Source organism: Pristiophorus japonicus, chromosome 14 (assembly GCF_044704955.1).
Source record: "Pristiophorus japonicus isolate sPriJap1 chromosome 14, sPriJap1.hap1, whole genome shotgun sequence".
Taxonomy (NCBI): domain Eukaryota; kingdom Metazoa; phylum Chordata; class Chondrichthyes; family Pristiophoridae; genus Pristiophorus; species Pristiophorus japonicus.
In genome coordinates, this window is record NC_091990.1 from 97,691,804 (window position 1) to 97,710,073 (window position 18,270).

The 18,270-nt window shown below is 42.6% G+C and overlaps 1 protein-coding gene across 1 annotated transcript in view; it reads right to left on the reverse strand.

Annotated features, from left to right (window-relative positions):
* pnpla2 (patatin-like phospholipase domain containing 2) overlaps nucleotides 1-18,270 on the reverse strand; it is an 83,828-nt gene that overhangs the window by 9,608 nt on the left and 55,950 nt on the right. The window contains exons 4-6 of the mRNA XM_070899397.1: nucleotides 13,700-13,909; nucleotides 10,363-10,423; nucleotides 1,170-1,355 (exon numbers count right to left, since the gene is read on the reverse strand). Coding sequence (XP_070755498.1) covers nucleotides 1,170-1,355; nucleotides 10,363-10,423; nucleotides 13,700-13,909 — 457 coding nt within the window. The remainder of the gene's footprint in view (nucleotides 1-1,169; nucleotides 1,356-10,362; nucleotides 10,424-13,699; nucleotides 13,910-18,270) is intronic.

Here is an 18,270-nt window from a genome sequence, read left to right on the forward strand (position 1 = left end):
TGAACCATAAACCCATTTAAATATATGGAGCTCCTGGATTTGTGAGCAAAAACACTGCTAGTGTTGTTTTAACTAACATAGACCAGATAATCTCAGTTTCAATTACCTACAGGTGGCTGGAAATAAGAAAACAATTTTATATATGAATAGATGAGTCAAAGCAAGCTGCTTTAGTACAGCTGTTATAAAAGAGTTACACCAACTGCCAGTTCTCTCCCCCTCTCCTTAATAAATCCAAGCTTGATCCCACTGCCCTTGCCCCATCACCGACCTCCCTTTCCCTCTTTCCCCTCCTAAGTTCTTGAACATCCATGCCCATTTTTCCTGCAACTCCACGTTTGAATCTCTCCAATCAGGTTTCCGCCGCTACCACAGCACTGAAATGGCCCTAATCATAGTCATAAATGATATCCTGTGACTGTGGTGCGCTATCCCTCATCCTTCTCTACCTCTCTGCAGCCTTTGTCACAGTTGGCCACAAAATCTCCTCTGATGTCCAGCTCAATGAAACCTTTGCTTGGTTGCACTCTCATCTATCCAATTATAACCAGAGCATCTCCAGCAATAGTATCTCTTCACGCCCCTGCACCATTACCCGTCTATCCTTGGCCCTTTCCTTTTCCTCGTCTACATGCTGCCCCTTACAAACATCATCTGCAGACACAAGAATCGGTTCCATGTATGCTGACATGTATCGCTCCATCATCAGTGGGTTTAACCAAAGTAACTGAACCATACAGAAAAGAAAAGTCCCAGGCTTCATCCCCAGTCTGTGGCAAGTTAGCCGATCTCAGGTGGGGCAGCAATACGAACGCAGAAACTTGCTTCAAGGCCTTTGGATTAAGGAAAGAAAAATTATTTGGCCAAGCGTCTCACACCTGATCATTATCCTGGGACCACACCCCCACTCCCACCCCACTGCTCGAAGTGCATTTATGGACACTGGAGGAAGGCAGCATGGGCTTGGCTAACCTGGGTGAGGTACTGCAGAGTAAAACAGCACCCATGGGATGGTATACTGGTCAAAAAAATATATTTACCCCTTGAGCAGTCAGACTGCAGGTGACCTTACCTGGAGTAGTGAGCAATGCTTTAGAAACAGGAGTAGGCCTTTCAGCCCTTCAAGCCTGTTGCATCATTCAATTAGATCATGGCTGACCTTTGCTCACCTTGGTGAAGTCGTGGTGATAGATGTTCCAGGATCTGGTCATTGTTCTTCTTCACCCTGTCTATTACTCCCACTTGACCTCCCTCTACTGCTTCCATTGCCTCCACCTCCTCGTCATCGACTGTATCACATTCATTCGAAGCTGAGTGTGAAGGGTTCTGCAAAGGTTGTGGCCGGTTCAACAGACCTGCATGATGGGGGTGGAAAAAATAATTACTTCTTACTCTTCTCATGTGGCAAAAGCTGTTCTTTGGGTTGAAAAGAAACAAATCCTGATTACTGTTTAACTGCGCTACATCTGATGTAGATACATTCAATGGGAGGCTGGAAATATTACAGGAAAGAAACATGGCAATTCGTGTTCATACCAGATACTTTTTCTGATGCCCAACACAGAAGGGTGCTCCCATAAGCAAGTCCTGGCTTTAAATGAACATAAAATGTGACCTTATGCACAAACACTTGGGTGTACTTTGTGTCAAAACACATTAAATAACTCACTTACACAAGAGATGACTCATCCACCCTCTATGTGGCTTTGGCACGAGACCAACACCACCATCGGCAACAATTTGCATTTATAAAGTGCCTTTGACATAAGGAAAAATGAACGCTGACACAAAAGGAGAAAATATTAGGAGGGATGGCCAAAGCATGGTCAGCGAGCTGGGTTTTCTGAAGAGGGTCTTATAAGAAGAAGGAAGTGGAGGAGTATAGAAATGGCATTTCAAAGCATGGGGCCTAGGCAACTGAAAGCATTGCAACCAATAGTGGGGTGAAGAGAAAGGAAATTCAGACACAAGAGGACAGAATCAGAGAAAATGAGAGTGTGGAAGGAGGGATGGATGAGATTACAGGGACAGGAAGAAATCTAAACACGATGAGAATTTTAAATTTGAAGTGTTGGGGGAGTGTGAGCTAGTGTGAGGACAGAGCTGATCGGCGATCAGGATTTGGTGCGGGATAGGATATAGGCAGCAGAGTTGTGGATATACTGAAGTTTAGAGGGTGGCAGATGGGAGTGGGGCTAGGACAGCATTGGTATACATTGAGTCGAGAGGCGACAAAAGCAGAAATAAGTATTTCAATGCCAGAAAGGCCAAGGTAGTGGTGGAGGAGGGCAATGTTACGGAGGTGGAAGCAGGCGACCTTGATTTAAAATTAATTTTAAAACATCACACTCAAATTGGAAGTTACATCTCCTTTTAAATCCAATGCACTGGTTAAAGACAACACATCTACTGTAACACTTTAAAAGGGCAAAAGTATTCTTAATATGAAAAGCCAGTCAAGAATGAATATATCACTAAAAACAAAATGCCAACAGGGAAGGTGCTCTAGTCCTGATCTAAAGTAGGTCAACTAGAGTGAATAATGCTTTGAAGTAGCTGTCAAGTGCATGTTTGGAAGAACCCAAACATCTATGTGCCTTTTGTCATCATCCCTTTGTGTTTACAGGTTATGCAGATTGTTGTCAATGTTTAAGTAGATTACCCATATCTCAGGTTGACCTTCAAAGGATCTTATGACAAAATTTCCATACATTTTTGGCATCAGTAGTTTCATCTGGCCTTGAAGTTCCTGCGCAGTGGTGTGGCTATGTCTATATAAATCCTGCAAAGATTGTATTTTGTTGGTTCATTAAGGAGTCTGTTATCTCTCTCAAAAGTATTTATCCCAAGCACTGGAAGGAGATTTACAAAAAGATCCTACTCTGACTGGGTTGGCTGTTTAACTCTTTGTGAACTATCTCCAAACTTGTATTTGAATTCATTTAATATCCTGCTTGGTGTGCTGCTTCTGGGAATAATCTGTTTGGCAGGTTGGTCTGTTACAAAACTTGACTGGCATGGCCAATGATAGCTGTTCTCTGAAGTGAAAAGAGACACACTACATACTATCTGGTAACAATAAAAGGGTTCATTGTTTGCCTGCGGCAGACTATCCCACATTATTTTACTCAGAGTCAGAGAGAGTGAGGGCTTTCATTTGGAAGTGGACTTTCTTGTTGGACATGAGGAAAAGCATTTGGAGCGAGCTCAAAATTGAATATTCTGGAGGTACAAGCCAGGAAAAGCCAGGTGGCTGGGGTTCAGGAGGTGGCGAAAAAGAATATAAATAACTGTCAGACAGCATACTGGTGGAATAGGGTTGATTATATATTGTTGCCAAAATGCTTCAGCAACAGCAACACCTGGGACCCAAAACCAAAAAGGCGGACAAGGCTACAAAAGCATTCAGATGATGCCACAAACTACAAGAGCACATTATTATAAGAACATAAGAATTAGGAACAGGAGTAGGCCATCTAGCCCCTCGAGCCTGCTCCGCCATTCAATAAGATCATGGCTGATCTGGTCGTGGACTCAGCTCCTCTTACCCGCCCTCTCCCCGTAACCCTTAATTCCCTTATTGGTTAAAAATCTATCTATCTTTGACTTGAAAACATTCAATGAGCCAGCCTCAACTGCTTCCTTCGGCAGAGAATTCCACAGATTCACAACCCTCTGGGAGAGGAAATTCTTTCTCAACTCGGTTTTAAATTGGCTCCTCCGTATTTTGAGGCTGTGCCCCCTAGTTCTAGTCTCCCCGACCAATGGAAACAACCTCTCTGCCTCTATCTTGTCTATCCCTTTCATAATTTTAAATGTTTCTATAAGATCACCCCTCATCCTTCTGAACTCCAAGGAGGAAAGACCCAGTCTACTCAATCTATCATAAGGTAACCCCCTCATTTCTGGAATCAGCCTAGTGAATCGTCTCTGTACCCCTTCCAAAGCTAGTATATCCTTCCTTAAGTAAGGTGACCAAAACTGCACGCAGTACTCCAGGTGTGGCCTTACCAATACCTTATACAGTTGCAGCAAGACCTCCCTGCTTTTGTACTCCATCCCTCTCGCAATGAAGGCCAACATTCCATTCGCCTTCCTGATTACCTGCTGCACCTGCAAACTAACCTTTTGGGATTCATTGGGATTCATGTACAAGGAACCCCAGGTCCCTCTGCACCACAGCATGTTGTAATTTCTTCCTATTCAAATAATATTCCCTTTTACTGTTTTTTTTCCCCAAGGTGGATGACCTCACATTTTCCGACATTGTATTCCATCTGCCAAATCTTAGCCCATTCGCTTAACCTATCCAAATCTCCTTGCAGCCTCTCTGAGTCCTCTATACAACCCGCTTTCCCACTAATCTTAGTGTCATCTGCAAATTTTGTTGCACTACACTCTGTCCCCTCTTCTTGGTCATCTATGTATATTGTAAACAGTTGTGGTCCCAGCACTGATCCCTGTGGCACACCACTAACCACTGATTTCCAACCGGAAAGGATCCATTTATCCCGACTCTCTGCTTTCTGTTCGCCAGCCAATTCTCTATCCATGCTAATACATTTCCTCTGACTCCGCGTACTTTTATCTTCTGCAGTAACCTTTTGTGTGGCACCTTATCGAATGCCTTTTGGAAATCTAAATACACCACATCCATCGGTACACCTCTATCCACCATGCTCGTTATATCCTCAAAGAATTCCAGTAAGTTAGTTAAACATGATTTCCCTTTCATGAATCCATGCTGCGTCTGCTTGATTGCACTATTCCTATCTAGATGTCCCGCTATTTCTTCCTTAATGATAGCTTCAAGCATTTTCCCCACTACAGATGTTAAACTAACCGGCCTATAGTTACCTGCCTTTTGCCTGCCCCCTTTTTTGAACAGAGGCGTTACATTAGCTGCTCTCCAATCCGCTGGTACCTCCCCAGAGTCCAGAGAATTTTGGTAGATTATAACGAATGCATCTGCTATAACTTCCGCCATCTCTTTTAATACCCTGGGATGCATTTCATCAGGACCAGGGGACTTGTCTACCTTCAGTCCCATTTGCCTGTCCAGCACTACCCCCCTGGTGATAGTGATTGTCTCAAGGTCCTCCCTTCCCACATTCCTGTGGCCTGCAAATTTTGACATGGTTTTTGTGTCTTCCACTGTGAAGACAGAAGCAAAATAATTGTTTAAGGTCTCAGCCATTTCCACATTTCCCATTATTAAATCCCCCTTCTCATCTTCTAAGGGACCAACATTTACTTTAGTCACTCGTTTCCGTTTTATATATCTGTAAAAGCTTTTACTATCTGTTTTTATGTTTTGCGCAAGTTTACTACCTTCGTAATCTATCTTCCCTTTCTTTATTGCTATTTTAGTCATTCTTTGCTGTTGCTTAAAATTTTCCCAATCCTCTAGTTTCCCACTAACCTTGGCCACCTTATACGCATTGGTCTTTGATTTGATCCTTTCCTTTATTTCCTTGGTTATCCACGGCTGGTTATCCCTCCTCTTGCCGCCCTTCTTTTTCATTGTAATATATTTTTGTTGCGCACTATGAAAGAGCTCCTTAAAAGTCCTCCACTGTTCCTCAATTGTGCCACCGTTTAGTCCTCGTTTCCAGTCTACTTTAGCCAACTCTGCCCTCATCCCACTGTAGTTGCCTTTGTTTAAGCATAGTACGCTCGTTTCTGACATAACTTCCTCATCCTCAATCTGTATTACAAATTCAACCATATTGTGATCACTCATTCAGAGAGGATCTTTTACGAGGAGATCGTTTATTTTTCCTGTCTCGTTACACAGGACCAGATCCAAGAGGGCTTGCTCCCTTGTAGGCTCTGTTACATACTGTTCTAAGAAACAATCCCGTATGCATTCTATGAATTCCTCCTCCAGGCTAACCCCTGCGATTTGATTTGACCAATTATCAACCATTCCACCTTGTCCAGAACAGTAGAGCCCGAGGATATAGCCTATGCTTGAAGGGGGATAAATTCAAAACTATCTGTGGAAACAATGGGCTCAAGTTTCGGCCTGAGTTGTTCCTATTTTTTTGGAGCAACGAGTTTAGAATGGAGCATCCTAGAAATTACAATTCTCGGCATTTAGTTTGCTCCAGTTCTAGTCAGTTAGAATAGTTCTATTTTAGAACAGATTTTTTTTTCAAAAGGGGGGCGTGTCCAGCCACTTACGTCTGTTTTGAAAGTTTACGCAGCGAAAACTTACTCCAAACTAACTTAGAATGGAGTAAGTGTAGATTTTTGTACGCTCAGAAAAACCTTGCCTACACTTATAAATCAGGCGTAGGGAATGAGATGCAGGGGCGGGGGGAAGTGGGGTTACAAACATTAAACACTTCACTTTTACAAATAAAGAGCCATCATCAATAATAAATGATAAATAAATCAATAAATAAACCGATAAACCAATCAAAAAAAATTAAAACATTTAAAAATCACTCAATAAATAAAAAATTATTTCTACTCACCTACTGCAGCACCGGGGAGAAAAGGGGGGGGGGGGGTTGAGAAGAGAGATGGGGGGAAAGAGAGCGAACCGGGGAGAAGAGAGGGGGGGAAGAAGAGAGGGGGGGGAAGAAGAGAGGGGGCGGAAGAAGAGAGGGGGGGGAAGAAGAGAGGGGGGGGGAAGAAGAGAGGGGGGGGGAAGAAGAGAGGGGGGGGGAAGAAGAGAGGGGGGGGGAAGAAGAGAGGGGGGGGGAAGAAGAGAGGGGGGGGGAAGAAGAGAGGGGGGGGGAAGAAGAGAGGGGGGGGGAAGAAGAGAGGGGGGGGGAAGAAGAGAGGGGGTGGGAAGAAGAGAGGGGGGGGGAAGAAGAGAGGGGGGGGAAGAAGAGAGGGGGGGGAAGAAGAGAGGGGGGGGAAGAAGAGAGGGGGGGGAAGAAGAGAGGGGGGGGAAGAAGAGAGGGGGGGAAGAAGAGAGGGGGGGAAGAAGAGAGGGGGGAAGAAGAGAGGGGGGGAAGAAGAGAGGGGGGGAAGAAGAGAGGGGGGGAAGAAGAGAGGGGGGGAAGAAGAGGGGGGGAAGAAGAAGAGGGGGGGAAGAAGAGGGGGGGGGGAAGAAGAACGAGGGAGGGGGAGAAGATGACGACGAAGCCGGGCCCCGCCGAGGACTTCGGGCGGGGTCCGCATGCAGCCGATGCCGGGCTGCCACCGACACAGGTGACTCTTCGGGTGGGGCCTGCCACCAGCGGTAGGCCGGGCGGGGCCCACCGCCGAGGTAAGATGAGTCAGGCCACTCAGCCCAGGATAGGGGCGACGTCCCTTCGGCCAGGGATAAGGTCGTCACCCAGAGACAGGACGCGCTAGGAGGGCCAGGAGCTACTGCACACGCGCAGCTGCCGGCACTGTTTTTGGCGCAGGGCTGCAGCTCCGCCCCCAGCAGCTCCTGCTACGCCGTGCCGAGGTGGAAATGGACCTACAGCTATCAGAGAATCGCAAGGTAAGTATTCGGCGCAATTTTTGTTCTATAAATTAGGCGGGCCTCTCCGATGTGCGCTGTTTTAGAGGGCGTCCGAAACTTGAGCCCGATATTTTGAGTGTGGTCAATTTATGGAACAGATTTCCGAGGGAGATGGTGGAAGCAGGTAGCACTGATTCATTCAAATGCAAATTTTTGGATACAGTACATGATTAATTTGAGCCATGGTACGTGGCAAGTGTAGCATGCTTGGGAGAAAAAAGTTGGCTGAGATTTTCCACTCGTGTCCGCCAGGGTCTGATTTTCTGCTCACTTTAAAGGGTGGAAAGTTGTGAGCTGGTGAGGGCTGAAGTGGAAATCCCTGGCCACTGTATCTATGTAAGCACACTTCCCTATTCTTGATAAACAACCATAACCTGACCAAGGTTGGTATTTGGGAACATCAGAGCTAGGGGAAAAATAAATAAATTGGCTGCCCTGGCAATTATAATTTCATCAATAAGGAGGGAGGGAGGGACAGAATTTCACATCAAGACATTGTAAAGGAATAAAAATCAACAGCTAGCAAGTTTAGAAAATTAGATCCATTTTGATATTCTAAAAGTCATCAGCTTCGGGAAATATTAGGAGTAAAATTTATGACTTTTTTTTACAAATGAAAAAGCCGAACGTGGATCATAAAACAATTTGATATATGGAGCTCCTCATTAGCCCAGTAAGTAAAAACACTGCTCAGTGTAGTATCAAGCAACATAGACCAGATAATCTCAAGTATCAATTCCTAGAGTGGGCCGAGTTAACTGAACTCAGTGAGGAGGCAGTAGGTTCGCTACAATTAGCCTCAGTACCATTGGATATTGTAAGAGGAATAAATACAGCCTGTTCTGGATCACAATCTAGTGCCATCTGTTGGAGGACAAGAAGCCACAAGCAGTCAAATAATTCTGCTTTCTTTTTAATTGAGTGTCTATAGATATTTTGTGAGCTGCATTCACATCAGCTCTTTACAATAATTTTGTTTTTCAGTCCACATATATGGCAGTTTCCTCCAAATACATTGATATTTTTGACTTGTTTTAAACATTGCTGACACGATTGCAGTTCACAAGATATGAATACCCGGTATTGTGTAAATTGTGCTGTGCCAAAAGTTAAAACTGAACTGTATCACAGCAAAACGTCCACACCTTCTGAAGGCAACAGGATGGGAAGTAAAGTGACATCTAAATATATGCTTTGGCGTGTTGTTGCTTAGCATCACCACAAGATGGCAAAAAAAAGCACCGTGAAGCAAGCTTCGGATATAAAGATCAGGATATGTATAGAGACAAAATAAACTGAACAAAGTAGGCTGAAGGCTTTGATTATGCTAATTAACCAATCAGTAAGCATAACCCTTCATCCTTCTTCCACTTCCCAAAAATCCACACTTTGATCCTCAGTCGGAAGGTATGGAGTTGTTTGGGCCACAGTCTTTACCACAATTTGGTTGATCCAACAGGTTAAAAAGTCAAACCACACCCCCACCCCAACCCCAACCCCCCCTTCCAGGGAGTTTTTCTCCCTCTATGTAGACTCTGAAGACCAGTGATCCTCCCCAGCAATTAGCCAAGCGTGAATGTTACTCGAGACTGGGATTAAGTTAACATTCCAGAGTTATGATAGGAAATGGAAACTGTGTGTGATATTTGTTTCACGATATGTAGATGCAATTCTATAAACCAACAGTTAACCGAAACTCTTTTTTTAATGCTATTAAAAGTCAGCAACTGGAGCACACCTTTTAATTTATCTTTGTTGTAATTCTAAACTGTAGTGATAGCAATGCGGCAACTATAAAACAAACATGGCTGCCACCAATAGGATTACCTCAAAATCTTGCATAATTGAGTTTTAGAAGCAATTGCCAGCTCTATGGGCATAAAACTAGCTACGTTTGAGGCATGGTTTAGGGAAATTCAGACCAATTCTGCGCCAGTATGTTGTCTATAGAGTGATTTTTAGGTGCAGGTGCAGAAGAGGTCAACATCATCATATGTGGATGACAGACAGGCCCTGTAGTGGAAGGTGGCAGATCCTTCCATCAATAGCAGTAAGTGTGCTGTGACCAAAGTGATAACATAACCCTGTGGTTACCACATCTTTCAGTATTCCCACTGAATTAAGAGAATGGCCTATTTATTTGTATGTGGAGATTGAGTGACTGAGTGACAAGGAATACAAAATTTAGCACATCCATTGACTACCCTACTTTTTATTAGGGTTTAACATTTTGATCTGGAGTTTCACAAAGGGAGGAATTATTTTGCCATCTTGTTTGATCACACTAAACCATATAAAGCAAGCACACAGAAGACTGTAACATTTGGCTCCACGTAAATTTGCACACATCGAAAGAGGACAACATGGTTAATCTGCAAACCTCTGCACACTTGTCCTTACAGAAGCCCATGGAGATGGTCTGAATCCAGCTCTGGAATGGCTACCAAGAAAGAGATGGGATCAAATAAAATAAGAGGAATCTTGGCTTCAGGGATGGGGGTGGATGTTCTTTAATATCTGCACTGAGAATTTCCAGGCTAGAACAGGAAAATAAATTTGGCATCAATATTTACCCGGTCTTCAATGGACCAATGGGTGCTCCGAAACTGATCTCATTGATGAGCAGATGGAACTCGAGCATGGAGTAGATCTTAACCTTTCTTCTCAAGATTATTACCATCTCTTTAAAAATGATTGGACAGATGCACTGTTGAGTTTTTTCAGACTCACTAAAGCAATTCAACTGTTCTTTAAGCTACATGATATACAATGTTTGTGACTGCCTCTAGTAATTAAATCCAATTTTACAGAATGTCATTCTCACAGATTTAAATAGAGATAGCAAATACATCTGCACATTTAGAAAGTACAGAAAAATATAGGTCCACACTCACCATTCCTGTTGAGGAAGTCAAGTGCATCACTATATCCCTGTTTGCACATATCCCGCATCACCTGCCAAACAGATTAAAAGATAGAGTGAATTAATCTGTATTAGAATCGGGCACACATTTTTCATTAGTATTAAATATGCCCACTGTGGAATGTTTATTTAGTCAAAAATATTTTTAATATCTAGAAATGTAAAGAATTCAGGCAAAGTACATTTCAGAGAGTTTGTTTGTCTATCTTAATCCAAATTCTTCACATCTCTCCTTCATGTTTCTATCCTTCGGTGTAACCTTTTGTTCAAAAACCAACTCCATTTTGTTTGGGGATCTCATTCTCTTCATGTTTGCAAAAGAGAGACCTTCCTCCTCGTCACTTTGGCAATCTATCTGTACCACGACACCAAAAACCACTTATGGAACTGAAACCTGCCTGACTAGTAATGTTCAATGAGCAACAAATTAGGAACTGTGCTGGTGAACCATGCCAAAGTAACATAGCTCCGCATCTGCTTAAATGTAAAGTTTGTTCTAATCATACACCCTGATATTCTTGCTCCTTTCTGTTTCTACCTTGCAGTGTTCCAGACGTCTTATCATCTGGTCGAGTGAGCTTTCTTGTAGGGATTTGTCCACTCAGAGGAGAATAGCACAGATTCTGCAGTGGATTTTGTAAATATTGGTTTTGGGCACCCTGCAATGCCTGTCTCTTTGCCATATTGGTAAGTGATGTAATATATTCAAGTTGCTGATGATACAAAGCTAGGTGGGAATGTAGGTTGTGAAGAGGATGCAAAGAGGCGTCCAGAGGATATAGACAGGCTAAGTCAGTGGGCAAGAACATGGCAAATAGAATATAATGGGGAGAAATGTGAAGTTATCCACCTTGGTAGGAAAAATAGAAAATCAGAGTATGTTTTTAAATGGTGATAGATTGGGAAATGTTGGTGTTCAGAGGGACCTGGGTGTCCTTGTACCTGAATCACTGAGAGTTAACATGCAGGTACATCAAGCAATTAAGAAAACAAATGGTATGTTGGCCTTTATTACAAGAGGATTTGAGTAAAAACATCTTATTGCAATTATATAGGGCCCTGGTGAGACCGCACCTGGAGTATTGTGGACAGTTTACCTAAGGAAGGATATACTTGCCATTGAGGGAGTGCAACAAAGGTTCACCAGACTGATTCCTGAGATAGGGGGGGGATTGTCCTATGAGGAGAGATTGAGTAGACTAGGCCTATATTCTCTAGAGTTTAGAAGAATGAGAAGTGATCTAATTGAAACATATAAAATTCTTACAGGGCTTGACTGGATAGATGCAGGGAGGATGTTACCCCTGGGTAGGGAGTCTGGAACCAGGGGTCACAGTCTCAGAATACGGGGTTGGCCAATTTAGGACTGAGATGAGGAGAACTTTCTTCACTCAGAGGGTGGTGAATCTTTGGAATTCTCTACCCCAGAGGCCTGTGGAGGCTCAGTCGTTGAGTATATTCAGGACAGAGATCGATAGATTTTTGGATATTAAGGGAATCAAGGGATATGTGGATAGTGCAGGAAAGTGGAGTCGAGTTAGAAGATCAGCCATGATCTTATTGAATAGCGGAGCAGGCTCGAGGTACCAAATGGCTTATTCCTGCTCCTATTTCTTATGTTCTTATGAGTCAGGAGAAATATGTGGGATAAGGATTCTTTCCAGAGTGAAGACGGCCTTCAACTGGCAACTCCAGGATCACTACAATAAATTAAATTGCTTAAAAGTTAAAGTGCTTCGCCTGTCAATCCACCCCTTGCAGGTTTGAAATGGTCAGGCATAGATTAACTGAGCCAGCTGCGCTCCTGATGTACTCTCTTCCAATTATTGCCAGGACACCAGTTGATGCAGGGTTGCAAAATATCAACATATCAATGATCGATGATCTCAAATAGTTTATTACCAATTGTGCCTGTTCCAGATTAGAGCTCAATACTCCCAGTTTACTAATGTGCAGGGCAAAAGTTGAGGCACTCACTACTTTCCCATTTCCTGGTTCAGCTCTAGGAAACCTGACACAACGTGAAAGCTTTGATCAGGATTACAAATTGCTAACAAGTATTTTTCTGCTTAAGCTTGCCCCAAAACAGTTAATAGAGCTGAACTCGGGACAAGGAATGACAGTACATTCACTGCAATTGGTCAGTGGATGATTATTGCATTGTGGGAAAGGTAGTAGGAAGACAAAACAGGAGAACATTAAGCATCTACTGGCCTGAAACATGCCAGAGATAGCTACTTCTTGGATTTGGGGATCTTTTCCCTGCAGATGGTTTCAAATTTAAATCACACAATTCATCGAACTTGTCCCACATGAATTTTTAGGAAATAGCAGGTTGGAAAGAAAATCTTTGTTCAAACTTTAAAGCCAGAACATAATCACATGCATGTTAGTCCCTGTGCAGTGCTGTATCCTATAATAGCTCCTAGGCAAAAGTACTGGTTAGTTGCAGGTTTAGTCTGTAAAACATCTCACCGCAGTTATCCTGATACAAGTACTGAAGAGGGAAAGAAATACTCCGTGCACTCTGGAACAGTACATCTCAACATCCCCACATTTGTTTGCCTCTCCAGCACTTCAATTCAGCAAATCGAGAATACTTTCCACACAGTGCACAATGTTATTTTTAGTTAATACTTTTTTTTCCAATCGACATTCTGTACTAATTACTGGAACATTTTTTTCCTTTGAAAATCTGTATGAAGAAAATGCTCAACTATAGCACACTACACAAAAATAGGCTACTTAGAACTGTCTCCAGTTACAGTGGAATCAAATCATAAAGGAACCATTAAGCTTTCTTTGTCACCCATTCCCACCCAATACTTTGACATATTAATTTGGAATTAATTGAATACATTAGGAGACCCTGCAGGAATAGAATTGTTTCCTCATTGCGTACTGTAGCAACTCAGTTGGGAGACTGGTCTTGTGATCAGTCTGACCTTCCATCAGAGACTCCTTGGAGCTGAAAGTTGCCTGTTTGCAGTAGTCCTTCTATAGTTAACAGCAGTAACTTTGCTGGTCTTTGTAGTACCATGCCTCTCCAGCTTCATATCTACTGAAACAGAAACGTTTATTCAGCACACCCACACTGCTACCTCTGCCTTGTGAAATTTGAATGCCCAAGTCCTCATCTGGAGAAGATGGGCTAAGCAAAGCATTCTTGTACGGATTTGCTCACTTTGGTAGAATGGCATGAATCTGCAGCACTGTTTGTAAACAAGGCCACATATTGATTCGAAGCATCCTATATAATGAAAAATAACCACTGCATGGATCTTCATCCTCTATTTGTTTGTTCTTACCTCTGGATCAGGAGGAAATAAGGCCTTGGAAAGGCGGTATAAGTTTTGAAGATTGAACTGAATGCTGGTATTGGTTATTCTTAGCTCGTGCATATTGCTGGAGAAATCACGAGGACAGATGTCACTTTCTCCCGCGAAGGGAGATACTGTAATTGTATTTTTGAATTCATATTGAGGCAAGTTATCTGTAATTCCTCCGTCGACATATCGCTGAAAAGAATAAAATTGTAGTAAAATAGTTAATACAGTAAGTACCATGGCAAATAACTTAAAGGTAACCTTGTATGGCCTTTAATACAATAAGGGCCACACTACTAACAATCAATGTAGTCATACCTCTCCCTCCAATCCAACCCCAGCCCAAATAAAGTTTGGGAGATAGATGGTGTCCATCCGTAATTGTGAAAGGAATTGGAGCTTACGCCAGCTTTTCTGATTTTGCCTCTTCTGGCCACTATCTGTTGTTGAGCATTGGTTTCAGGATATTAACCTTTTTGAACAAGCTTTATACACAAGGGGATAGGGCGAGAAAGTGGAGTCGAGGTAGAAGATCAGGCATAATCTTATTGGATAGCGGAGCAGGCTCGAGGGGGTGTATGGCCTCCTTCTGCTCCTACTTCTTATGTTCTTATACTTACCTGTCAAATTTATCAAATTGTCTTATAACACTGCTGTGAAATGCCTTGGGATGTTTTACTACATTAAAGGCGCTATATAAATAAAAGTTGTTGTTGTTGCCTGTGCGCAAGCTGAACCTGATCAGTCATATAAACAACTAAACAGATGTACACCTCATTATGCCGATTAGTTCTATGATTTACATAGGCTACATACAGAAATGTGCGCCTTGGCTAGGAAAGAAGAGGGAAATAAATCTAGTCAGGGTTCCCATTCCTCATCACTAGTAAGTGCAGGTGTATAGATTTCAGATGTGGACAGCAACAGGCTCGTCTATCCCCATAGTTGAATAGTTTGCTGATAGATCGCATTGCTTCGGTTGGGGTGGAGTATAGAATGTTACGGTGCAAGGGGTGTCGCAGTTGTGTGGGACGGACTGGTTGGGCTGGATACTCTTTACCTTTCCGCCATTGCTCATTGGTTTATATGTAACCTTCAGGGCTGCTGACCGAGGGCCGTGTGACTCTTTGTTGGCCGGCGCGGACACGATGGGCCGAAATGGCCTCCTTTTGCGCTGTAGATTTCTATGTTTCTATAATCACTGCCTCAGCTCACGCCATGAAAAATGGCCTCTTGGGCAAGATGCTGCTGGGTCCATGGAGCTGTACGGCAACATGTTAGCTCCTTCAGGATAGGAGGGGAGGAAACAAAAAAGAGATGCTTTAGACTGGCAACAATTAGTGCAACTTTGTAAAGTGGCACTGTTGATATTGGAGGTTTATTTTTTGGATGAGCTCGGGAAGCAAAAGCACTCTGCACTGAAAATGACTGCAGCTATCTCGTATGTGAGTTACAGGGAAATATCTATGTAACAATAATGTCTGCATGTAACAATAACCCTCCAATCTTCAGCAGCACTATCTTCTGAAGTCCTACTATTCATTGAAATTGCAAGACAAATGTGCAGCAGCCAAGTCCATTGATGACACAATTTCATCATATATTCTTGTGTACAACATGATAACGTAGAGATACTTTACCATGGTCTCACGTCTTTAATCCCAAACTGCTAAAATGTTGATTCCGTATTTTTAATTCCGGTGCGCAAATCAAACTCGGAGACACTTGAGGTAAGTGATGAAAAGCTTTATACACCCGCCAAAAAATCAAAGGCACAGCAGCAGAGCAAGAGTTGCCAATGTTTACTTGGTTTTGACCTTTTTTCTGGAATGTACAATTCCGTGAGCTAATGCTATTTTCCAAAGTATGACTCAGAGGTCACAGTTATGTCCTGTATTTCAACTTTATAAAAGTAAGGTTCCTGGTTAATGATTTAAAGTATTACTGTTCCATCATAGGCAAACCGTACTTCTGTGCCACTCCAAGCGATGAACCCATGCACTCCTCCCTAGTTTTCAAATAATACCTGGAAGTCGACAGTGGACTGAAATTTCCAGTTAGTCACATGATACAACGATAATGGGGTTAACAGGATGGTAGAAAGTAAACTCGATATCTAGCTAGTTCCCTATAAAAGGACAGGTTATCGCAAGGATATTTTGTAGATGATATACTTCAGTTATCTAAATTGCACTCTGATAAAGGAACAAATATGTTCAATGGATCAGAATTTTGATCAGCAGATGTCCATAGTAACAGAGTTAAATTAAATATACACACACTATGGCACAGGTCATCTTACTTCCTTCATCTTTCAGGAATCCCTCCGCTTGGTAGGGCTCATACCAAATTTTACAAAGCGAGTGGCCCAAATTGGGATGCCTCAACCCGTGCTGTCAAAATAGATCTGCTGTAAACACTGTTCTGGGTATTGGCTAAATTTGAACAGTAATTTAGTAATATGAGTAATATCTGAGAAATAGTCCATGTGGCTGCCATAGACACTGCCAATGGAAACCTGTTTAAGAAGCACAAGCAGCAGCCATGCAACAAATAAAATGGCCCTAAACTTCATCGAGTTACCTAAGATCCTCTTTCCACATAACACAGATTACTGCCAGGACTTCCTAAACCCCACGTTCAGTGAACAGAAAAACAAAGTGCTCTGTGAAAACCTGACTTGGTTGCGGAAGAGGAGGATTAAAAAAAAACAATCGCGCAGTGGCAGTGTTAAGAAGCAGAAAACCCAGCTGATGTTCTCCCCCCTTTAAATCTAAGAGTGTTAAGGCTAATTGGAGCACTACAATGGGCACTCTGCCCAAGATCAGACAACTCAGCACGCAGCAGGATCAAATCTGGGCATTGTGGCCTGTCAGCTGTGGCTCAGTGGATAGCACTCTCGCCAGAGTCAGAAGGTTGTGGGTCCATATCCCACTCCAGAGACTTGAGCACATAATTCAGGCTGACACTCAGAGTGCTGCACTGTCAGAGGTGCCGTCTTTGGGACGAGATGTTGAACCAAGTCCCTGTCTGCCCTCTCAGGTGGACGTAAAAGATCCAATGCCACTATTTCGAAGAAGAGCAGCGGTGTTCTCCCTGGTGTCAAGGCTAATATTTATCCTTCAACCAACATCACTAAAAAGCAGAGTATCTGGTCATTACAGGTACAATGTCTCAAATCCAGCTGTCCAAAAATCGGAATTGTCAGACAACCCGACATTTTTGAGAAAATCCCATTTGATATTCAGTAAAATAAAATCCAGAATTATTGTCCAAAAACCGGCAGGCCAGACTAGTTATCGGCTTCGCTGCTCTGTTTTAAATGGCGTGCAATCGGTCCGGACCTTGCCGAATGATCCTCGAACCGGCCCGACCCGACCTGACCCATGCTACCATTAGTACTTTGGCAGTCTCGGTAACATACGTATGTACGCTCTTGATTTTCTTGTCCGAAATCCAGAAAAATCTGCACGGTCTCAGCCCGAGGTTGCCAGATTTGAGACGATGTACCTGTATCTCATTGCCGTTTGTGGGAGCTTGTTGTGTGCAAATTGATTGCTGTGTTTTTTGCATTACGACAGTAACTGCACTTCAAAAGTACTTCATTGGCTGTAAAGCACTTTTGGACATCCTGATGTCGTGAAAGGCATTATATAAATGCAAGTCTTTCTTTCTTTTTATTATAGACAGTTAATATCTTGACAGACGCTTCATTAATATGTGCCAGCTCCGACAAGTAATTTTCCTTATGGTTTTAGTTACTTCAATGGCAAGATAATTAAAAGAGGCATTAACCCACTGAACAGAGACAAAAGGTCAATGTCAAATTTACACATATCCAGCTGAACTGGAGTCACCTTTTCCCTTATTTACATATTGCATGTGCAATAAATCATTTCCAGAATAAGGCATATTTGTCCTGAAGCATCGATTATTAGACACTGGTTTATTAGAACCAGCATTAGCTTTGACAGCAAAAAATGCACGATCAGTCAGGCTGAAATTTCATGTCATGTTGAATTTTGAATGCTTTAGTTCACTGAAATCATTTAGTTTGTCACTGGATACAAGCCTTCATCTGACAGCTGAAGCAGTAACCAGTTGCCTGGCAACCAGCCATCCGCTTTTGTCTGTATTTGGAATTAAATTGTATTCAGCAAAATCAGTTCAACAGCAAATTTCATTTTTTTTTAAATGCACAGGATTCACAAAGGAAATTATTGGCGCACCAACAGTCTCCCACAGATCAACATGGTACCACTTTTACCCCTTGAGTTTTCACAAGGCAATTTGTTAATCTCGCCTAACCCATTTGGGGAAAGTGCCCAGAGATGAGACAAGAGAGGATATAAAACAATACCAAAAGGTGATTCACTTCATGAACTCTTCCATGCTTCATGATTGCTAGTTTGTAGATGGTTGGAACCAGATATCTGAATTACCCACCCATTCAGATGCACATTAAAGATAGGAAATAAGAAAAATTAAGATAGTAGGAGCTGAAATAAAAAAAGATTCCTTTACATCTAGCTGTATAAATTTTAGATATACAA